Below are 24,983 nucleotides of genomic sequence, written 5' to 3' on the forward strand. Positions count from 1 at the left end.
GGTAAGTAAGGCAGGCAGGCAAGGTTAACCTGAAAACAACATACAACACCAGAGCTTTCACATGTGTATGTGAATGGCTTATTTCTGGCATGTTTTATTACTGCAACCTATTTACAGCGCATAGGTAAGGGGTCTTGAGTGACTGGATCAGCTTGATTTTACACCCATGACTCTTGCTAACACACTTAAAACATTTGTATGCCTTTTTTTTATCAATAAACCAATAAATTTTTTAGTGTGTGTGTCCTCCACATCAAGCTGAGAGAGCCCCTGCCAGATCTCTCGGCTTGGAAATGGGTGTCCAGCAACACAAGCAACGGCGAGTGCAAAGGAAATTTTTTTCCCTACACCTCAGTGCGAACCTCCTGCATTTTTGTTACCCCTGAAGAAAGTACACGTGGCTGGAACCGAGCAGCTTGTGATTGTAGAAGGTGACTAAATTTTGATTCTGCTTTATAGGTTGACACTCCGGAGAAAGGTTTCTTGAGAGCACGTGCAGCAAAGTTTGCCTCGGAGCACATAAAGACTCGAAAGCGGATCAAGCGGCTGCAGCAGTCTAGAAGACCCCAGAAAAAAAAAAACGCTTGAAGAATTGAAGGCTGAGATTCAAATGCTACAGAGGCAAAATATCGTGCTGAAGGATCAGGTGGCTGTGCTTGACACCCTTGGAATAGCCAATCAACACCTCCCTAAAAAACAGATATCCAAGCGCCCTGGCCGGGATGTGCCGAGGCAGTTTTCACCTGAGCTCAGGGCCTTTGCGCTGTCACTCAATTTCTACTCACCACAAGCATACAATTACGTGAGACAGGTCTTCGACACCTGCTTGCCCCACCAAAGAACACTGCGAGAGTGGTATCAGACTGTAGATGGCAATGCTGGCTTTTCAACTGAGGCATTCAATGCTCTAAAAATGAAATGCACCGAGATGAGCAGCCGAGGCCACCAAACTGTATGCAGTCTGATGACTGATGAAATGTCAGTCAGGCAGCAGGTTCAGTGGAACAGGGGCAATTCTGAGGGGTTTGCTGACAAGGGCACAGGAGTTGATGGTGACTGCCTGCCACAGGCAAAAGCTGCTTTTTGTTGTAATGGCAGTAGCCATTAACGGACGGTGGAAGCTGCCGCTCGGATACTTTTTAGTAGATGGTCTTCTCGGCGAGCAGCGAGCTGATCTAGTTATATACACAAAGCCTGCTTCTTGCCCTTGATGCTGGGGCAATGGTTGTAGCTCTAACAGGCGATGGAGCTCCAGCAAATACAGCCATGTCAGAGGAGCTGGGCTGCAGCTTCAAAAATGTAGACCAACTGAAGACGACATTCTCTCATCCTGCCACCCAAAAACCAGCGGCAGCATTTCTTGACCCTTGTCATATGTTAAAACTTGTCACAAATGCTCTAGCGCACAAAAAATCAACAAGGGAAACACGGTGGCATGGCAGCATATTGAGCGGCTACATAGTTTGCAACAAAAAGAAGGGCTTCACTTGGCCAACAAGCTGCACAGAGCGCATATTCTATGGCAGAGGCAGCCGAGGAAGGTCAGGGGTGCGGCCCAAGTTATGAGCACTTCTGTGGCCACAGCACTTGCTGAATGTCGAGTGCTCAAAGTAGATGGTTTTGCCGACTCACAGCCAAGTGAAGAATTTTTGAGGTGCATTAACAATACCTTTGATGCGTTGAAATGAAGGTCCATACAGCAAAAGGGATTCAAGAAAGTTTTAAATGAGTGAAATTTCAAAGATGTTGAAGCCATGTTTAGAGCCTCAATCATTTACCTGTCATCACTGAGCAAGTCTACCAGTGGCCACAGCATGATTGAGACGGCACAAAAAACGGGATTTTTAGATTTCACCACATGTATGAAAAGCTTACTTGCACTCTACAATTTCACTGTCATGGAAAAGAAAGTCCTCAAATATATATAAGCACACAAAATTTGTCAAGACTGCCTGGAACTTTTTTTCGGACTTATCAGGTCCCACAGAGGCCACAACGACCACCCAACTGTTGTACAATTTCATGCTGCTTTCAGAAAAGTAGTAGTTCACAATGAGCTCGGTGATGTAGCAACAGGGAACTGCTTGCCTTTAGAAACTGCAGCAATCTTGTCGTGCGGTAGTGCTATTATTGCTTCAGCAACTGAGACAGTAAACGCGTCAAAAGGCAGGAGGCGCATCTTGGATGCGGACACTGCTGCGCAGCACCAAATAGCCAGAGATCACGACTGTATCTCACATCCAGAGCATAATACTGAATGGGGAGACAGAGTAGTGACGTACCTGGCTGGTTACGTTTCACACAAGTTGCATACTAAGCTGCCGTGCGACCAGTGCGCGGTAGCGTTGTTTGCATCTCGACCACAGGGTGACACATACTCTTTCATTCAGAGAAAAAGTAGCGGAGGGCTGAGCTACCCATCAGAGAGAGAGTGTAATTAAAATCTGTCGTAAATCTGAGTCTCTTGTTCGATTGCCATTGCACAGTAAAAGCCTGTCATCAAGAACTTTGTTAACTAACCTTGTGCATGAAGTTTTGGTTTCATTCCAGCAAAGATCTGTTTCTGGAGCTTCATGGCCACATGTTTCCGCTTGAGGATCATTATGTCCTTCTAGTGCAGAGCATTGCAGGGTGCTTTTTAAACATAGGCTCTATCACGTAGGCAAGAAGGTCATAGAAAGCTTCCAGGATAGCCATGTGCGACTAATTTTTAGGAAGCTTACCCAGTTTAAGGGCCAGTAGCGGGCATATAGCTACCGAGTTTCTTTCCGAAACAGTGAGGCAAAGGAATGCATGTCCAGTGGAGCATCATTTGGGAGAGAGGGGGAAGGGGTTATCATCATTTCAGGAGGGTTCTGGCTATGCACTGCGGCCAGTAGTTTAATCTTGCAATAGTCATAAGTCCTCAGTCTGAATCCTCTGCTAGTTTTTGCGGATAAATTTTTTGTTCAGCTCACACTCGTCAATGACTGGTTAGTAAACCCTGAATCCCCCTTTTTTTTTGTGCATAGCATTTACCATGTATATTTAACTATTGTTTGATTGCACCCTGATAATGTAAATAATGCCTCCTATATTTGCTTACTGGCCGTATTGGTTGGTCAAGAGCACAAATAAATGTTTCTGACTATGCAACATGGTGTCACTGCTCTACTTTCACTATTATACATTTGGACATGCACAAAACTGTGTAAACAGGCCCTGCAGGCCAGCACGAACTGATGAAATCCTTTCAACAAGAGGTGGAGACTAAGGTAGGTCAACGGGGCCTCTTGCTTATATGACCAAGAAGAACCATTTCCACCTTAGTTCCTGCAGCAATATCTTGGGGATTTGTAAACAAGGTTGAGAAAGGTGGTGCAAGTTGCACAGCTAGGTCGTATCGGCTACGCTGTATCGTTTATTCTGAACGTGCATATATGTTAGCCAAGTTGATATTTATCGGCTGACTGAGAATACCGACCAGGTGAGCACCGTTGAAGTTATGCTGCAGAATAACTGTATGACAGAGCTAGGTTTGGTCCGACCGCGTAGCTGCGGGGTTAACAATTAATAGCCCCATGCTACTGAAGCTGAGCTGCATGCGCGCGTATTGTACAGGGTTCATGTGCTCTCGCGCGCATGGCAGCGGCGCATTCAGAGAGGTTTTTCACTTAATCTATATATACATAGTTTTGCAGTGCTAAACTCGCACTGTGCGAATACTACTTGGGGGGGGGCCACCTGCGCTCCGGACGACGCGGATTTATAAGCTTGGTATATACTGTCGTATAACATCTCTGAGTGAAATTCCAGCGAGAATAAGCGAGCGTAACAGAGAGAAGCATTTTACGGTGAGCGTTTAGCGTTGCAGCAGTCGGTACAGCGCAATTAATATATACACCAAAGCGCAAGGTGATCCATTTCAGACACACAAGATCGAGCGAATGCAATGGGATCAAGTGCAGAGCGCTGAGCCGTTGCGGGCTGCAGTGGCCGGACGACCGTTATTTTAAGGGTTTTGAGAAATAAGGTGCCTCGAAAGCGCGCAGCCCGCCGCAGTCGTTCCCCTCGCACGGGCGTAGAGCCGCCGGCAGCCCTTCCGACGCCGAGGAATACGATCGCAAAAGCGTGCCGCTCGGTGTTATTCTACGCCTGCTACGCAAACTTCCTTTTGACACACAGCAGGGCAACGTGGAAAACGCTGAAAGCCTCTGCGTGTCTGCATAGTTCGAAAGGATGCAGTAAGCTGCTGCAGAAAACGACGGCTCGGTGCCGCACAGCCCGATCGCTCCGCATCACTGCACTAGCTTTGAAGAGAAAAATTTCCGCTAAACGGCGATTCGACACATCCAGAAGAAATCGTCAATGAGTGCGTACCGCTGCGAGGCGAGGCGAGGCGACTTTCAGACGCAAGGCAAAGCCGAGCACATCACCTCGAAAGCCCACTCGCCGCCACCGAGAAAAAAACTCGGACTACTCGCACCCACCGCTCTCTGGCCCTTTGCAATAATGACGCAGTACGCTGTTGTTAGTGGCCCGATTTTTCATAGCAAAAACGACAACGTTGCTAATGGCCCGACTTTCTAAGCCTAAATTTTGGCGTTACTTCCACCACATTTTAAACACTGCAGTGCCTGGTGACACGCTGACACGGGAGTGTCACAAGGCTCTGCCTTTTAACTGTCGTAAGTGGTTCTGGTTGTTGGCGAAAAATTTGTGTGCAGGGCGTGCAACTGTTTCTTGGAGAACACCTTCGCTGCACTGCACAGGGTTAGGGGAGGGGAGTTAAAGAGATAGAATAGAGGACGGGTCAGATGGCGGAAAGGGCGGCAAGTGCACGGCAGAATGCGGCACGAAAAGCGCGATACACAGGCACGAGAAACAGTGGGCGGGCACACATTGCGAAGCGCGCACTGGTGTGAGTCAGAAGACACCCATGCACTCATTGATCACAGTATGTTTCTTAGTGCAGGAGGAGGGGAAGTGGAGACGCCAAAGAGTCTCTGGAAAGGGGTTTGCGGGCACACACAATGTAGCGCGCGATGGTGAAAATTCAGCACACTGGGGCACAATGCACAGAAGGTTTGCGTTCACAGCACGCAGCACAAAGCACTTGGGTGACACTAGATGCGCCTGCGAAGGCCTGCCTCATCGACGAAGGAGACGAGAGCGGACAGGGCAGCTTTCCTTTTGTGTGGCGATGCCTCAGGGAAGACTGGGTCGCCGGCAGTGGCAGAGGGCAGGCCGAGCTTGCTGTATTCGGCGCGCATTATGGAGCGCACGTTAGCATGAACGGGGCACTCACAGAGCAGGTGCTCAACTGTTTCTGTCTCTCCGCAGTCAATACAGTTTGTGTCGGCCTCTCCCATGAGGCGGTGGCGTCGGTCTGCCGTGAAGACACAACCAATCCTGATGTGCAGGAGTAAAGAGTATGCCGCGCGTCCGAAGGCAGTGTACGGGACAGGCCTTGGGAGCTTGCCGGATGCGACGCGGGGGTCTGGGTGGCAAAGTGCAACCTTGTGGCGCAGTATGTGACGCGCTGCGTCAAAGGCCGAGATAGCCTCACAAACTGGAGCTGCTGGATTGGAGTGGACTGCCTTGGCGAGTCGGTCAGCAGCTTCGTTTCCTGGCACTCCCACACGGGATGCCACCCACTGCAACAAAATATCACAGCCGCGCGCACTGAGCGTACACAGTTTGTGGTGTCGCTGCTTAAAGATTACGCGTTATAAATATTAGGCAACAGCGCGCGGTGACGGCCGAGAGCACGGTGTAAGAATAGATAGGTGTACCAACGGCGCCGCTTGTCTTATGCTCCGCACGTTGCGCGAGGAATCTCGCAGTTTTGCAGCGTGCTGATAGATGGCGGCACACAACAACAAGGCCTTGGGTGTCTCAAACCAGGGCCGGGGGGAGACAACTTAACAGACTCCGCCATATTGAATCCCAACTGGCCTCTGCCATGTACCGATAAATGCTCGACTGGTAGCCCAGTGTAGCTATCATTGCAAAATGCCGTTCAAGTTAAAGCACTTTGAAACGCAAGCATTATTTACTTTGGCGGATTTGATGTAAAAAAACTTACCTTTGCAACTTTGAACAGAGGGCACTTCCAAAGCAACAACTTCTTGCAATGTGCTAAGTTGTGTTTGTTTTTCCATTGGTATATTAAAGTTGAATGCAAGAGATATGAGATGTTTAATTGTCTGAAGCAACCCAGCTAACAGCAGCAGTACAAACGTCCCACGTATCTATCTGCCTAAATTCTTTTTTAGTATCCATAAGTAAAAACAAACTAATAGTAACATAAAAACAGACAATATTTTCGGTAATACGTAGCTTTGCCACTTTTATCAGAGGCCACTAGCAGGACTACAACTTCGTACTAAGGGTTATTTTAGTTTTGTTTCTCCATATGTTATACAAATTTATCTTCAAGAGAGATGACAAGCCAAATTGCCTTAAGCAATCTACCCGCCAAAGGAACGATTTATTTGCAGTAATAAAAAAACGATTAATAGCAAACTCAAACACTATTTGCGTTGGCGGATTGTATTTAAAAAATACTTACCTTTGCAACTTTGAACAGAGGACACATGCAAAGCAACAACTTCTTGCCATGTGCTATGTCCTGTTTGTCTCTCCATGTATTTTACAAAGTAGTATGCAAGATTGATGACAACTTGAATTGTCTGAAGCAGCCTTACTGACTGCAGGGGTCCAAGCTTTACTCGTATTCTGCCTGCTTAACATCTAATTTAGTTGAAGTAAATTAAACTAATCGCAAATAAAAAACAATAGTTAGTGTGGCACACTTTATTAAAAAAAATTCGTACCTATGCAACGTTTAGCAGGGGGCACTTGCAACGCTGCAACTTCTTGATAACGTCTATTTTAGGCATAGAGGTTTCTCCACATGTTATACAAACTTTTATGCAAGTGAGATGACATGCTAAATTCCCTGAAGCAACATGCCCGCAAAAATTGCATTTTAATTTGCATTATAAAAAGAAACTAATCGCAAAATTAAACGCAACCATTACTCATGTTGGCGCATGGGATGAATAGAGTACTTCAGATTGTATTCCGGGTCTTTCGGTTATGTGCGCTTGTAACTACGGCGCTGCCAAGCTGTTTCAATTCCCGCTAATGAATTTTCACGGCCAAATCTCAACAAAACTTTCTCTGTCCTGTGTTCGTCCCTTTATTTAATACGCCTCTACTGTATGGGACACTGCACAGCAATTGGAGCAAATTCACAACAGGGCAGCAAGATTCGTCTCGGGCAGGTACGGCCGGGCGCAGGGATAGTTGTACAGAAATGAATAATGTCTTGACGTGGAAGCCCCGCCGCGGTGGCTCAGCGGTTAGGGCGCTCGACTACTGATCCGGAGTTCCCGGTTTCGAACCCGACCGTGCCGGCTGCGTTTTTATGGAGGCAAAACGCTAAGGCGCCCGTGTGCTGTGCGATGTCAGTGCACGTTAAAGATCCCCAGGTGGTCGAAATTATTCCGGAGCCGTCCACTAGACCACCTCATTCTTCATTTCTTCTTTCACTCCCTCCTTATCCCTTCCCTTACAGCGCTGTTCAGGTGTCTAACGATATATGAGACAGATACTGCGCCATTTCCTTTCCCCTAAACCAATTATTATTATTATTATTATTGACGTGGGAAAGTCTTGCTGCTTCTAAACGACATGACCATTCTTGTAAAATTTGCGAGTACCGTCCCAGGACGAACTTGTTCGCGAATTCATTTTTTGTTGAAACTGTGCAACAGTGGAATCGACTTTCGGAGGTTCAAGTGTGCGCTGTAAACGAAGACGTTTTCTTTTTTTTTTGATAATCCGTGAATCCGGGACCCTGCTATACTGCTATAACACCTTCGGGCAATGCGGGGTAATTCTTGATTAAAAATTCAAGTGCGAACTTTTCGGAGTGCGTCGTCTGTTCGCGCTTAAGTTTGGGCAGTGGTTTAGGACGCTTCATTCACTCGCTGCAAGTTCGACTGTTATATATTGTCGCAGCGCGACTGCTACAGCGCGGAGCTGAATATTTGATGTACAGTACAGTACCAGCAACCGCTGCCCATTACGAGCGACCGCTTTTTGTAACAGAATGGCTGCGAAGAGAGCTTATATCATGCAAATCCTTGGAGGAATATCGGTAGTTTTTCAACACCTGTTGCGCCGGTTCAGTGGTACGTAGGAGCGCTCGAGGCGACTGAGCCGACGACTCGGGTTCAATAACGCGGCCGCGCCTTTCGATGAAGGCGAAAGGCAGGAGTGTGCTGTGAAATATCAGACTTACGGGTGGTCGAAATTAATCCAGATCCCTTCACTACGGCGTCCCTCACCGACAATGTGTCGCTTCGTGACGTGTCCCACAATTTACAATTTTTTTCACATTTTCTAGTCTTTGTAGAGCTTTCATGTGCACTGCATCGGAGCTGCAAGGGTTTCTTGCCGAGCGGTATCACGTGAGCTGCCTTTGGCTGCAAGCAATTGGTACACCGCATTTTAGTTTCTGTGCTAAAATTGGCACATGCGGCACGTTGAATTCTTCCTCTTGAAAGTTTTGTGTGCTTACCAGCTTCACGACCTTTCCTAGTCACACAGTCTGCTTTCTTGTCGGTACATGCCCCTGTCAGAATTAACTGCTTTTGTTCAATATTTGCTATGGCTTAGGGCATATTTAGTGCAGAAACTTCCATGATAAACAACTGTCTCAAGCTACTAAATTTCAATGCGGCTGTAATACAAAAATGCAACTGCATGACAAATGTCTTGCATTTTCAGTGCTACTGTTTTCTTCCTGATTGCACATGTTATGCCTCAGCGAGCATGCGCCGAGACTATGTGGCTGAAAACCTCTACTAATGCGCGTCCAGGGCCTTATGGGCAAGTGACACAGCAACTATGCCAATGTCCACTTACTGAAGCTTTATTGCATGTATGAGAACCTTGCTCACACACACGCAGAATTAAACAAACATAAATATGCACTGCAATTCATTTCAGAGCCTGCATGGTGGTGCAGAACATTGCATGCCATATGTATATCCATTGCAGCTCTGAATGTTAAGAATTCCCGTTTTTGAATTCCCAATGCTGGTTGCTACATTACGTAGATAAAAAAGAAAGTACTAAAATAAGTGCTTTGTTTTGTGGGGTCTTTAGAAATATCCAGTAGATTCAGAATGTAATATCAGTGTTGCTTCCCATCAAGGCAGAGAGGCCTTGCAGAGGTAAAAGAATATCGGTTTGCAAGTTGCACAGTGAATTATACATTCTTCTTTTTTCCATGGTGTTAATTTGTTTGAAAATGTTTGAGATGTTGTTAAAGCAAAAAACCTTTTCACATGGGTAATTGCTGTTTGTACCCCAACAGAATTATCTCTTTTTGGTTTCCATGTGCTGTCTGGGGAAGCTAACTGCCATTCTTTAAATTATATGCGTGCTGATTATGGCTGATATACTGTGACATTTCTTTTCTGTTAGGTAAGCTTCTATAGGAAAATTAATCTTCAGACAATGGACACGATGTGAGCAAAATTACAAGCTGTCACTACAAAATAATCTTCTGTATACCGTATACTTCTCTTAATCTGGCAAAGGATATCTTAACAATCAATTATGGCTGATATACTGTGACATTTCTTTTCTGTTAGGTAAGCTTCAGTAGGAAAATGAATCTTCGGACAATGGACACGATGTGAGCAAAATTACAAGCTGTCACTACAAAATAATCTTCTGTATACCGCATACTTCTCTTAATCTGGCAAAGGATATCTTGGCAATCAAATAATGCCCTTTGAATATCAATCTGTGCAGGGAATGTTGCCTCCACAAACTTCGAGTTCTGTTCAAACACCAGAAAAGAGAAAACAAGCGGTGGTAAGTAAGGCAGGCAGGCAAGGTTAACCTGAAAACAACATACAACACCAGAGCTTTCACATGTGTATATGAATGGCTTATTTCTGGCATGTTTTTATTACTGCAACCTATTTACAGCGCATAGGTAAGGGGTCTTGAGTGACTGGATCAGCTTGATTTTACACCCATGACTCTTGCTAACACACTTAAAACATTTGTATGCCTTTTTTTTATCAATAAACCAATAAATTTATTAGTGTGTGTGTCCTCCACATCAAGCTGAGAGAGCCCCTGCCAGATCTCTCGGCTTGGAAATGGGTGTCCAGCAACACAAGCAACGGCGAGTGCAAAGGAAATTTTTTTTCCTACACCTCAGTGCGAACCTCCTGCATTTTTGTTACCCCTGAAGAAAGTACACGTGGCTGGAACCGAGCAGCTTGTGATTGTAGAAGGTGACTAAATTTTGATTCTGCTTTATAGGTTGACACTCCGGAGAAAGCTTTTTTCAGAGCACGTGCAGCAAAGTTTGCCTCGGAGCACATAAAGACTCGTAAGCGGATCAAGCGGCTGAGGCCTTTAGTAAATCTGACATAGTTGAGGTCGGGCGATCTACACAGAAACCCGCTGCGTCCAAACTGGCGTACCTCTGAGATTGACTCATAATGAGAACTGGCTGACTGGAGAGCAGCCCGAATAGCTCCAGGGTTGGTCATCTTGAGTGCACCGCCATCATGAGGCACCAGCGCAACAGGGATACTGCCGACGCCGCTGCGCAAAAGAGCTTCCAAAAGCAGATCAGGATAGAGAAGCCGACCGGGGGGAGCTCCCCTGGCCGGTAGACTGGGTAGACATAGCCTGGGCTTATTGCCTTACCGCGTGCTTAAAGCTCCCAAAACGAGAAGCCACCCGAAACTTAGCCGATCGTTCCCAGCAGAGCAGAGCAGCCAGATATGTTCCTATGTATACCACGATGTGGCCACGATGTAGCCACAATCCCGAGAGGAAGGAAGGAAGGAAGGCCTCAGACGTGGCACATACCCACTAGGGGGGAGTACACGGCCAAGACACAGGTGGTTAATTGCTGGACACAGGAAAGTTTTGACGGGAAAAATCCCGAGAGATTGAGGGATGGAGCGTTCGGCGCTTGTCGTCTTCTTCGTTAAGCGCCAGCATCTGAAGATTCCGGGGCCGAAGGCCATGGCCAGTCTTTACAGTAGTACTATAAATGAAATGCAAGTTAGAACAAGTTCTGACATGAGGTAATACCACGGTACTAGTATAAATGAAATACCCAAGACTAAGCTCCGAAACATACGAGTGAGAATGCTATAATGCAAATACTAGGCAGTCTATAAAAGACTAAAGCACTACAATATGTAAAAAATGTAGCCGAGTGCAGTTTAGGCAACAAAACAAGGAAGTTTGTTTGCAGATGCAATTGTAAAAGTACAGGAAACTAGAACAACTATTTCAGGAGAAAATGAATAAATATGACAATGTAATATGAAAAACTATTATATTCTAAGAGCAAAGAACAAATAAGGAATGAAAAAACTTTAAGCACTAATATATCTGCTTATGAAATTGGATGCATTTTTGTTCAGTGGCGCATCGTGGGCTGGCAAATTCTTCAACTCAATCATAGATGAATGACATGTGCTGCGCTTAACTTGGCTCAAATGGCTAGAGGAGCAGTAATTTTACTGCTTATTTCAACTAGTTCATTTCAACACCAGTGGTGCTGAGGACAGCAAACAAAAAGCCTCACGATGGGCTTGGTCGAGCCCACGGCATGCCTGCACTTGGCAACATGGAGCTAGCATAGATAATGCAGCGTACATACCAAATGTTTCAGGGAAAGTGATCACTAATTTTTTTTAAATACTGTTTTTGAGGTAAAGATATGGCAGCATAGTGATACCAGTGTTCGCGAAAACAGGCAAATCATGTTGACTATAATCAAGTGATGAACTACATTCTAATAGTTAACTTGTTAGCTATTATCAATAGGCATCTGACTGTAATTAGTGATTTGTAGCTGGCCGTTAGTAACAGCCATATCAGTTTTTATAATTTCGATAATTTGATTACATTCGGCGCGCTGGCTCGATAAAATTTGGCTCTTTCGACTGCTTACGGGCACTGGAAGGTTTGCTTTGCTTGCATATGCTTTCAAAAGCGCATGTATTTTGGCATGGTGTAGCCAAATTTTGTTGAGACACAGCGGTGAAGGTAACCACGTACGTGTTTGAAATTCTAAAAACTGATATATCTATTACTAATGGCCAGCTACAAATCTCTAATCGCAGGTGCCTATCGGTAATAGTTGAAATTTAGTTACTCGCTTTACTAGTTAGCATGACTCGTACGTTTTGCAGCTAAGCTGTGTACTTTTACCGTTCAAAGAAATTTTTGTGCCGTCGGCGTCGGAAAAAAAACGCCAGGCTAAAAATTGAATGCTACGTACTCGATCCGTGTGGAAAACTACCCAACAGCATAGAAATATCATAAAGCAGTCGTAATGTATATATTAAGGAAATAAGGTGGTCACGAAACTCTGATAGTGGTTAGTGACAACTGCGCTTCCGTCAAACCAGAGAGCCGCATGTAGTTCAGGCACATTCGCTAGCTGGGAAGAGATATCCGGCGTGACTTGGCCACTATATATAGATGCGGTGCATCTGCGGTGCTCTGCATAACTGTGGACCGCGTATCTGCGCAGAACCCTTATATTCTGAGTTCTACCACATATATGACCGTGATATACTGTAACAGATTTTAATCTTAAAGTGACGTGCAAACTTTTCGGACAAAGTGCATCCTAGACATGCTCATGATGTTTGCTTAAAGGAGTATAGACACCTAATTTTGGTGGCATATTTTCTTCTCTATAATGATACGGAAGACACTACTACGAATGAATCACCATGCGATATTCGCCTACGACCACCAAATAATTTATAATCGATTTTTTTTCTGTCATGCTGTTTAGGTTTCATCAGCCGAACGATGGCTGTGATGTCAGTGTGTGCTTTTGCGTCGCGTGAGGCGTAGAAAAATGTCCACAAAATCGCTGCTTCATCGTTTTAATTTACTGCAGTGCTGAAGCCAGCCTTCCTGACGAGCCGGAATGACAACAGCATTGTCAGCGGCATAGATGACACGGATGTGGAGGATTGGTTGGCCTCCTATGAACGCGTAAGTGCGTACAATAAGTGGAACGACAACGTCAAGCTCACCGATGTTATATTTTATTTGAGCGACGCAGCTAATCTCTGGTTTTAAAGCCACGAGGCTGACATCCCCAGCTGGGCAGCTCTCAAAACCAGCCTGACAGAAGTCTTTGGCCGTCCCGCAGTGCGTAAGCTTTGCGCCGAGCAACGCTTGCGAAGTCGGGCCCAGCAAACCGGTGAAAACTTCACCAGTTATATAGAAGATGTCGTCGATCTCTGCAAGCGTGTCAACCCTTCTATGAGAGAGGCCAACAAGGTCAGACATATTATGAAAGGCATTGAGGATGATGCCTTCCAGATGCTCGTCACCAAGAAATTGTTATTGTGCCTTTTTGTTTCATTTTTGATCTAATTTTGTACTGTACACAACCCCCGCGTGTCCTCAAATGAGGGCTTAACACATCTGGCATCTACACTAGCCTGGTTTAGCTGCCTGAATCGAGAAACACTGGTGCATTCTCTGGCCAAGCTTGCCAGAGCTACATTTTAAGGCATAAGCCTTTCTTGGGTCATGAGTGGTGCGGATGGAAGTTGTCTGCACGAACTGTCAGTTACAAGTTGCATGGTAAATAAAACAAAAATGTAAAAGTTGATGAGCAACACTTTTATAAGCAACATATATGCAATGAAATAAAAAAATTAAAAAATAAAAGAAAAATCGAGAAAAGAAATAAAAATGGAAAATGAGAGTGGGAGAGGTTGCAGAGCATTTGTTGTATGGCAGTCTGCAGACCCACACACTGCGAGTGGATGCAAGCATGAAAAACAGCAATGAGATTTATTGGAAAAGAGAAGCGAGAAAATGAAAGCACCTGAGTACCAGGGTGGACAGCATCAGCCACATATGCAGGCCGAGCTGGTTCCCAGTACAAAAGACATCCATTTTCCAAAATATCTATATATGTATATTTATCTACTTGAACACATGTTCAAAAATAAGTTTTCTGTGCAGTATGACAAATGTACGGAATGAATGGAGACGTTCGCTGTTTGGAACGTCTTGCATAAATAGCCTGTAGACTAGAATGCTGGCATTATGAATTCCCTGGAGTCACAGATAATTCACTCAGATACTGGCTGCACAATGTCTGTGCTGCTTTCACACTTTACGCAGTACTCCATTCACTGCTGAATGCATAACAAACGAGCACATGTCTTACCAACTGCACTAACCTAGCCCTCTTTGAAGCAGGCCCAGGCTTGTTCATGCATACAACTGTACCATCCAGAACTGCAAACAGCATCAGCCTAGCCATGGGTTATACAGTCAAAGTGATCTCCAGTTTACTTGAGAGCAGTGAAAACTGCACAAAGTTCTAACAGTTCACATTCTTTTCTGTTAAAACTAATAGCATGCTGTCTGCAAGGTATCTTGTGCTCAAAGACAAACTTTGTTCCACTCACAGTTCTGGACAAGACAAATTGTGCAAAACATAAAAAGCAGATCTCGACTAGTACAGTAGCAAGGAACATGATATGGGGAAAGGAAGGAATGCAGTCAAATAATGTGATGTGCCAATTGGCACAGCTGACAGGACAATCTTAATAGAGTCTGATTTGAACATCATGTACAGAACAGAAGTGCAACATGGCTAGGGGATGTCCCACGCAGCAATGAGAATTTAGTGTAGGCATTCAAAAATAGACTTCCCGTACAAGTTCATTCACTCCACATAGGTGTCACTTACCACTTAAGATAGTACTCAAGATACTACTTAGGTTGCCCAGAACAGAACAACCCTTTTCTCATAAAAAACAAGCGGTTCAATATATCTACCTTTTCTTCAGCACTCAGCTTAAGCTTAGCATTCAGCTTCAGAATTTACAAGCCCAAAAGCTGCGATAAGATTTCATATGAGTGAGTTCTGTTTTCTGCACACTCAATCCAAAATGCATTTTGCAATAAGAAAATGTGCACAGCCAGGTGGAAAAAATATCGTGAATTATGAAATGATACCAAATATGTCAATATATCACAACAACATGACTTTGAACAGATCACTTGCATAACAAAATGGCATGATGCAAGTGGAATGTGTAAAAGGAAATCATGTAAATTCATAACAACACTGCGTGAATACAACAGTAAATAAAATGGAGAAATGATTCTTGAACCTCACAGATCCAACCTAGAATTGTGTTCCACTGTCATATGGAAAAAGAAAACAAAAAGACATAAATCTGAGTCATTAGTCCCCACTATTCAGCAGGCTAACACATGGCTTTACTGCAAAAATTCACAAGTTTCTCACACACTGCTCCACTCTGTAGGCAGTACGACCAAAATGAACACTTCTTGATGTGCACTGTAAAGAGAAGGAAGGTCTTCCTTGAAGCACTTTCTGACCCAAACGTCTATTGCCAGTAAAATTCTTGCTCAAAATATTGCAAAAAGTACTGTATAGAGAGCATTGATCACCAGATGGTATATGTATTTCTGGGCAAGCACTATCTGATGCATAATTGGGTATCTAGTACTAATATTGCATTGAACATGTTAATCACACAAAAAGAATGCAGACTTTTTCACAAAGATCTAATTTTTATGGCAACCGATTGAGGAAAATGGCATACATGCTGCAATGTTATGAAATGAACAGATGTGCTGCCATTATGTTGTTTTAATCATTTGACATAAAACATATTCACAGCTTACAAAAGTATTATGTCAGGTAAATGTTTTTGAACATATACTCAATGAGAAGATGACGAAACATAACCAGACTTTCACCATTTACACACGGAACAACTATCCAAACTCAGGCTGCAGTTGAAATACTAGCAATGCTGATATCAGCATAGCTGAAAAAAGTGGAGATTGTAAGAAACTACGCAACTAGGTTGAAAAGTTACAAGCTGGTGATGTATGCCTGCTATGCTATGCTTTAAGTGTAAATTGCAGTAACAAGACCGCATTCTGTTTCTGAAAGGGCACATGGCACAAAAAGTAGAGGTCATACAGTTCACATACCATGAAAAAGTAAAAATATCAACCAGTCTTGTGGCAGGAACAGCGCAGCACGAGATAAAGCAGGGACAGGCAGGACACGACGCTGCACCAACCAGCCCAACTTTTCACCTTGCTAAAATATTAACCAGTGAGTCCTATTTTATAAATAAATTTCCTTGCCCTGCTTTATAAAATAATTTAAGGTGCTATGCTTATTAGCTGTGACAAGCTTTCCAATCCTTTCTTCAGTCAGCCAGTGAAAAGATTTGCAAATGAACAGCTGTGAGCTTAGCCCAAACTGTGTGTGAAATGCGGACAGCACTGACAAGTAGTCGTGGTCATTGTATCTGCAGCTACCTAGTTAAGTCCAACCAGTACTGCTAAAGTGCTGTGTGTATTCCATCAGCAAATGCTGGAGTAGCGGTGGTTGTACTGAACAACTTTTTTTCCTACAGTGTGGAATTTTACAAGGTCTGCTAACCCTTTTGGTGTGTGAGCAGGGCTGTGTAAATATTCTGCACACATGAAGTACAAATATCTTCACAATGCTTTCAGCATAAACCTACTTCCAATGAACATCACAGGTATTTAGCATGGAGCAATCCACTTCCTTGCGTCTCCATTGTGAACGCGCTGACCGATCCCGTCGCGGCAGGAATAAGCGCAGCACACCGCGGTGGCTCAGTGGTTAGGAAGCTCGGCTACTGAGCCAGAGTTCCCACGTTAAAACCCGGCTGCGTTTCAATGGAGGCAAAATGCAAAAGGTGCCCGTGCACAGTGCGATGTCATTGCAGGTGAAAGATCCCCAGGTGGTGGAAATTACTCCGGAGCCCTCCACCTCTTTCACTCCCACCTTCCCTTACAACGCAGTTTGGGTGTCCATCGAGATGCGAGACAAGTACTGTGCCATTTTGTTCCCTCTTTCAATTCGTTGCCCTCGGGGTGATCTGTTCACGCACAGTGGCCCTTTGTGGTAGCACTGCCGTAGAAGGCGCTACGCTTAATCTCTCTAATGAAGCAGAGGCTACCACCTGCTTGACGAGACTATAACTGGGCTGCCGAGAATTGTAGTGCTGAGATAACAGATTAGGAGGGCAGTGATGACTGTACGCAGCGAGAGACAGGATGCTATAGTGGTATATCTCCTACCGGACTAGTGATGAATGCGTTGGCACTGTGGGCTCCCGTAAGAGCCGAGGACAGTTTGAGACTTCTTTTTTTTCCCCAGTGTTGCTCAGCATTACATCCTAGGACACTTGGTACAGAAAACACAACATGAGCATCAAACACAAATCTCTTTTGTCAGAGTCCAACCCTAGTGTTGTTTTTAGTATGACCCCACACTAAATGCATCATGCTACCTTCATGCCACAGTTCTAATGGTTCACATCTGTCATGTTTTGATCAGAACCCCCTGTGTGAGCCCTGAACTCGAGATGGCATACAGTTCTGCCTGCCTGAGAGATGGCTGTAGTGCTCGGGCAGAAATCACATAGCACACTGCACATACAGTATGGGCATCGGCAATCATGTCTGCACTATGAATGTAGACGGCTTGAAAAATGGAATGCTGTGCAGTCAAAAACACAGAAAACACAGTTGCTTCAATAGCCCAATACCTCTTTTCATGGTAACTTCAAGGGAGAGAGTGAACTTCATTTACAGAACTGCTAAGTCTGTTAGGTATCTTTGATGTAAGCGTTATGTCATATTTCACTTCAGCAATGTTTGCCAGATCCTACAGGAACTTGACACCTGCATGCATCCATAGTAACATAAACAGTTGAAAACTGCTTAATCATGAAGCAAGCACTGGAATGTGCCTTTTATTGCAACAAGGAACACAACTTACCGCCCTGTGCATGCTAAGACTAGTTTGAAACAGCCAAAACAGGCTTTAAAAATTAATGGCATTTCAACTCGCACACTGTGCACCTCATTCAGGCCTCACAACCGGTGCAAAAGATACCCAAGTATTTGTGGGTGCAGAGTCATTACGAAGAGCCTAGTGGCCAGGGAAATTACTGCCACTGAATTGAACAGTGGAAAGCTACCTGGCCACTTTCAAGCCCCTTGCTCACCAGATGATTAGGGTGTCAATCTATGCCTGCATTCATATACAGATGTCAGTTGAATAAAGCCTGCTCAGTCATGCTAACATGCGCTCCATCAGTTTTTTCATCACAACAGACGACCGTGGTGGGACAGCACCACCTGGACAATCATTTGCTCGATTTGAAGTGACTGAAACATATAAGCATGATGTCAGAGTTTGCAGTATAACATCAACCAGCATATACAGGCAATTAGCGCATGCTATTGCGATGCTACGCACACCAATGCCAATCAAAAGCAGCAGAGCAGTTGCTGGTCAACAGTTGCATTATACACCGCTGGAACACAGTTCTTGCCATAGGACGGACACCAACCCAAGCCACTGAGAAGAAAGGCCAGCAGTGGCTTTGTTGCACACCAAAACCAAAATTTGATGGTTTAGCCAAGAATAACCATGCCAAAATTACTGTACTTTCTTCTTGATCAACTGAGCTGTCGATTGATTTTTATGGTCTGCTAGGCAAGAAATGTTTTTGGATATATATGCGGCCCTGATTACCATTGAGGCCTTTTTCTTTGCTGCTGTCACTGCAGCTATGTCCCAGAACTAACAAGGGTAGAATTCCGGAGGAGGGGTGGTCTTAACTGAGCAGCTGGCACCATGAGACATCATACCAGTGAGGGCAGCAACTTGCAGGAAGTTTTCAGAAGCCTGCCATAAAAATTCTGCCACAATTCTTTTTGAACCTCTGCAGTTAATTCTGAGTAATTCTAGCTGGCACGAGGAAGAACTGCTGGGTATTTGAGCACTGATTATCCTAGCCATTGTGCACCACAAACAAAAGCTTCCTCAATCAAAACGATGACAAAAGTAACCAGTGGATACGTTTCATTCCATGAAATTGACCATTTCTGACTGAGTGCAGACCCTGCTGACCCCTGCTCCTTCCTTGGCCATGGTGTTGGTTCCAGGTGTCAGAGGTCCCAGGAGAAGAGGTGGTGCTTGACCAGCATGTCGCGCACGCCCTCGCGCAGAGGCTGTGAGGGCTCTCGCTGGGTGGGCAGCTCCCAGTTGGGGTTCAGGTTGAAGGCAAACTGGGACAGCAGCCTGTCAAGCAAGCAGAGATACGACTCTCGCACATGGTAAGCCCTGAAGAAGAATACTGTCCTGCTCAAAGTAACGGAATTTGTATAGGCTCCTGCCTGTTTCAAGTGGCCGGAGGCAACTGTATGCTCTGCCCACTACTAAATGAGCGGGTGCTGTCAAGTCTTTAAGATACGGCAATGATTTCATGATTTGCTTGCGTTGCGATGTTTGCTTGGAAACCAGAACCGAAGCTACTGCCTCTCTTTCTGCTCATGCACCATAAGCTTCAGTTCATTTTTGGGTGCCCTAATTCGTAGCTCTAATTTTTAAATATTGGAATATTGGAAGTGACCACACATTGATTTCACAAGACCCAAGACTAGAAAGGAGAGACGGCATTGCCTTGAGTGAAGCAGGGCCTACGTCGAGTGCTCACAAAATGGCTTGAGGCCTGACACATGCAACTCCGTCAGCTTAGTAGTCACAGATAATCCACAGGCTACTCAATGGTGTTGCCAACATTTGCTTGAAAGAACTGATGACGGATACAAGTTTTCAATGGCAAAGAAAAATGAGGAAAAGAAGCCTTTTGCAATCCTACCTTATGACACGGTGTCTCACACAGGCTGAAAAAAAATGTCCAAAGGTGCGATGTCATGGTTGTCCTTGCTGCCTAATTCAAGTACTATAAAGGCATTAGCAAAAAAGTTAATCAGGAGGAGTCTGTAGATGATGAAAATGGGTGTGGCATCTCGCATGTCTCCCCTTTTGTCGCCTGCTCAACAAGAGTCGTTTACAAAATCCCTCTTTCAGGTAGTATTTGGCATAGATTGGACATTGCCTGAACAAACAGTTATTGCAGCACAGAAGAACATATTGCTCTCTACAGACGGCAGGAAACATTGTGAACCATTCCTTAAAGCACAAGTGTCATCTTTCTCTTCAAAGGACGTTTATTTTGGTGTGGGCAAATGAAAGGAAAAAACGTGAGGTCACTGAAGCCATTTGAATGATTACCGTCACCCTAAAGCAATTAGAGTTGTTGTGGAACGATAAAAAATGATATGTATTTCACCCAGACATGTGCATCAGTAGGGGTACATAGGACATAAAAGTGAGCAGAATTCTAAGCAGGCCTTCTGCATCCCTCATTTTTTTCTGTTGATTAGCACAATGTACTTTTGTGGCATAAGCCATACTCTAGTGGTTGGACAGGAAGCATACTAGAGAAATTATGCAGGAGGCCTACTCGAGACATATGGGCAGGACGCATACTCGACAAGTTATGCAGGGGCATACTCAAGTATTGGGCATGAAGCATACTCGAGAGATTGGGCAGGATGCGTAGTCAAGAAGTTAAGCAGGAGGCATTCTCAAGTAACTGGGCATGAAGCATCTCGAGAGATTGGGCAGGAGGTGTACTGAAGTAACTAAGCATGAAGCATACTCGGAAGACTGAACAGGAGGCATACTCATGCAACTAAGCATGAAGCATACTTAAGAGCTTGGATAGGAGGCATACTCGAGAAATTACGCAGGGTGCGCACTCAGGCAACTGGGCATGAAGCATACTCTGGATTCGGCAGGAGGCGTACTGAAGTAACTAAGCATGAAGCATACTTGGATGATTGGACAGGAGGTGTACTCATGCAACTAAGCATGAAGCATACTTATGTTTTGATAGGAGCCATACTCAAGAAATTACGCAGGAGGTGCACTCAAGTAACCGGGCATGAAGCATATTTGAGAGATTGGGCAGGAGGCATACTCGAGTAACTAAGATTGAAGCATACTCAAGAAACTGAGTAGGAGGCATACTCGAGAAATTATGCAGGAGGCGTACTCAAGAAACTGGGCATGAAGCATACTTGAGAGATTGGGCAGGAGGCGTGTTCAAGTAACTAAGCATGAAGCATACTCAAGAGATTCGATAGGAGACGTACTCAAGTAACTGGGCATGAAGCATACTCGAGAGATTGGGCAGGAGGTGTGCTCAAGTAACTAAGCATGAAGCATACTCAAGAGATTGGGCAGGAGGTGTGCTCAAGTAACTAAGCATGAAGCATACTCAGGAGATTTTATAGAAGGCATGCTCGAGAAATTATGCAGGAGACATAGTCAAGTAACTGGGCATGAACCATACTCGAGAGACTGGGCAGGAGGCGTGCTCAAGTAACTAAGCATGAAGCATACTCAAGAGATTTTATAGGAGGCATACTCGAGAAATTATGCAGCAGACGTAGTCAAGTAACTGGGCATGAACCATACTCGAGAGATTGGGCAGGAGGTGTGCTCAAGTAACTAAGCGTGAAGCATACTCAAGAGATTCAATAGGAGGCATACCCAAGAAATTATGCAGCAGACATAGTCAAGTAACTGGGAATGAACCATACTTGAGAGATTGGGCAGGAGGCATGCTCAACTAAGCCTGAAGCATACTCAAGAGATTGTATAGGAGGCATACTCAAAAAATTATGCAGATGTACTCAAGTAACTGGGCATGAAGCATACTCGAGAGACTGGACAGGAGGCGTGCTCAAGTAACTAAGCATGAAGCATACTCAAGAGATTCGATAGGAGGCATACTCAAGAAATTATGCAGGAGACGTACTCAAGTAACTGGGCATGAAGCATACTCGAGAGATTGGGCAGGAGCTGTACTCGAGAAGTTATGCCAGAGGTGTACTCAAGTACCTGGGCATGAAGCATACTCGAGAGATAGGGCAGGAGGCATAGTCGAGAAATTATGCAGAAGGCGTACTCAAGTAACTGGGCATGAAGCATACTCGAGAGATTTGGCAGGAGGCACAGTTCAGAAACTGAGCGTCACAGAGCTCTTTCGGACTGGTGGTTTGAGCAAATGCTGTTATTTGAGACCTTTAAGTAAAGGTAAGATCTAAATAACAGAAAGTAGCAACTTTTTTTTTGGCTAATGTAACTTTCAACCCTTTTGTTTTCTTTCTAGTTTTTAATGTTGAATGCTCAACTTCGAGTGTCTGATAAACACAACCAGTCTGGCTTTCCTAAGCACACGGGGCTTGCACTATTTAGTGCACTGCAAATGTGGGGGAAGCCCAGTAAATATTGCAGTAGTACCCCACTTATGTAATACGCCCGAAAAAGGGGGTGTTTAAAGTAATAAACTGAAACAAATTAAAAGCATTAGTAAAAAGTTAAAGTTTATATTTGTATGTATAGTCAAGTGCTCATAGTCCAGTTTGCATGAAGAACATTAGTTAAGGATTTTGCCAGGCTGGTTATGGAGGTGGGCACTGAAGGGGAAATGTGGGTCTTGAAACGAAAATTTTTATTATTAAAGATATCGTAATGAAATTGGGTGCGCATGTGTGTTTTTTCTTCCTGTTTTCCAAAATATAATTATTGTAATGGGAATGACTGGCAGCAGTTCAAGTGACGTGAAGAAGAGGTCGACGAAGTATAGTTGGGGGATCCTGTGCGACTCCTGAGTGTGTGCTCGTCATGATGCTCTTCGATCTACGACCACCGAACTGGACTTCGAATAAACACCTTTACAATAGTTCAGGATACCTCAATTAGTTCCCATAATATACAAAAATAACTGAAGCCTAATTATCTAATTTCTTACGGGTCCTTAAGACACTTTCCATCAATCTTTTTGGTTTCAATTGAAATGAAGTTGAAGCCGAAGATCCTTGTGCCAACTGAGCGCCCCATCATCCATGAAAATGTCGACAATATGCTTCAGCGTGGCACTGTACAGCCCTCTAACAGCCCTTGGGCCTCTCCTGTTGTTCTGGTGACGAAAAAAGATGCTCCATCAGGTTCTGTGCGGACTACCGCCATCTTAACAAGATTACTAGCAAGGATGTTTATCCTCTACCCCGAATCGACGACGCACTGGATTGCTTTCAGGGAGCAGAGTATTTTTCGTCCTTAGACTTAAGCTCCGGCTACTGGCAAGTTCCAATGGCTGCCGTTGACAGGCCGAAAACTGCCTTCGTCACGCCAGATGGCTTGTATGAATTCAATGTGAAGCCATTTGGCATAAGCAATGCACTAGCCCCATTCAAGAGAATGATGGATAATATTCTCAGCGGGCTGAAATGGGAAACTTGTCTATGTTACCTGGATGACACTGTAGTTTTTTCAAGATTTCCCTTCCCATCTGCAGCACCTTCAGCGCGTACTCACGTGCCTTACTGAAGCCAGGCTACAACTCACTTGAAAAAATGTTACTTCGGTGCTATGAAGCTGACAATATTACACCATGTCATCTCCAAGGACGGCATTTCTCCTGACCCTGCCAAACTTCACACCATCACTGACTTCCCGAAACCAACCACCTTAAAAGAACTTTGCAGTCTTATATGCTTGTGCTCATATTTTTGCTGCTTCATCTGCAATTTTGCCTGTATCATCACCCCTTTAATACAGCTTCTTGCCGGCAGCCCGAACCTCTCGTCTTGGCCACCGGCCTGCTATGCCACGTTCAACACTTTACATTGCCTGCTGGTCTCCCCCCAAATCCTTCACCATTTTGATCCCGCCTCTCCTACAGAAATTTACACTGATGCGAGCGGCGTGGGCCTGGTCGCAGTTTTTGCCCAGTGAAAGTCTGGGTATCCAGAATATGTTGTCGCTTATGCCAGCCGCGCCCTCACCAAGGCAGAATCAAACTATTCTGTCATTCAAAAAGAATGTCTCGTTAACATTTGAACAATTGCCAAGTTCCAATCTTACATCTATGGCCGGCCGTTCTATGCTGTCACTGGCCATCATGCCCTCTCCTGGCTGGCCTCTTGCAAAGATCCCTCTGGCCGACTTGCCCGCTGGGCTTTACGTCTCCAGGAATAACATATTCAGGTCATTTATCGCTCTGAACGCAAGCATTCTGGTGCCGACCCCTTTTCTCATTCACCGCTCCCATGCGATTCCACCTTTGCCATAGTCTGTGCCTACGATTTCTCGTCGTTTGACATCCTTGATATGCTCTCCGAGCAACTGAAGGATCCTTGGATCACCTCGCTGCTCATCTTCATGTCTAATCCCTCGCTGCATTTTTTGTCCTGGACCCTTCCCACCATTTTGTTGTTCGTGGTGGCCTCTTATACTGCCGTAACTACCTCTCTGGAGGGTGGAAATGGCTGTTGGTAATCTCTCGCCACCTCCGTGCTGCCACCAGCACCTCTTTCCATGCAAATCCACAATGCGGCCATGCCGGTGCATTGAAAATGTATGCTCGCCTGCATCTGCGATACTAATGGCCCGGTATGTATCGTTTCACACGTCAGTACGTTCGGCCCTGTCAAGCCTGCCAAAGTCGCAAGAACCCTCCCCGCCACGACGCCGCTCCATTACAGCCGTTACCCTGCCCTGGTTGCCCCTTTGACCGCATCGGCATTGATCTTTACAGCCCGCTTTCACCCACTTCGGCTCACAATTGCTGGGTCATCGTGGCCGTTGACCACCTCGCCTGTTATGCAGAAACGTCAACTCTCCAATCTACCAGCGCACAGGATGTTGCTTCTTTCATCCTACACCGTTTTGTACTTCGTCACGGCGCCCCGAAAGAAGTGACCGCGGCTGTGTCTTTCTCATGGACGCCAATGAGACGCTGCTAAAGCAATGCCAAATAGTCCATCGCTAAACCTGCACATATCAGCCCAAACCAACGGCACGACTGAGCGGTTCAATCACACTCTCAGTGACATGCTCGCCATGTACGTTGATACAGCCTAGTCCAACTGGGACCAAGTACTCCCTTTCGTCATATATGCGTATAATGCGGCTACGCAGACGACGACAAGATTCTCCCTAT

The 24,983-nt window shown here is 45.0% G+C and overlaps 1 protein-coding gene across 1 annotated transcript in view; it reads right to left on the bottom strand.

The window, feature by feature from the left end:
• Window positions 1-13,842: 13,842 nt before the first annotated feature.
• The window catches only part of LOC144100745 (small G protein signaling modulator 3 homolog), a 66,395-nt gene continuing 55,254 nt past the window's right edge, over window positions 13,843-24,983 (bottom strand). The window contains exon 19 of the mRNA XM_077633574.1: window positions 13,843-19,204. Within this exon, the coding sequence (XP_077489700.1) occupies window positions 19,072-19,204 (133 nt within the window). The 3' untranslated portion in view covers window positions 13,843-19,071. The remainder of the gene's footprint in view (window positions 19,205-24,983) is intronic.

This window comes from Amblyomma americanum, chromosome 8 (assembly GCF_052857255.1).
Source record: "Amblyomma americanum isolate KBUSLIRL-KWMA chromosome 8, ASM5285725v1, whole genome shotgun sequence".
Taxonomy (NCBI): Eukaryota; Metazoa; Arthropoda; class Arachnida; order Ixodida; family Ixodidae; genus Amblyomma; species Amblyomma americanum.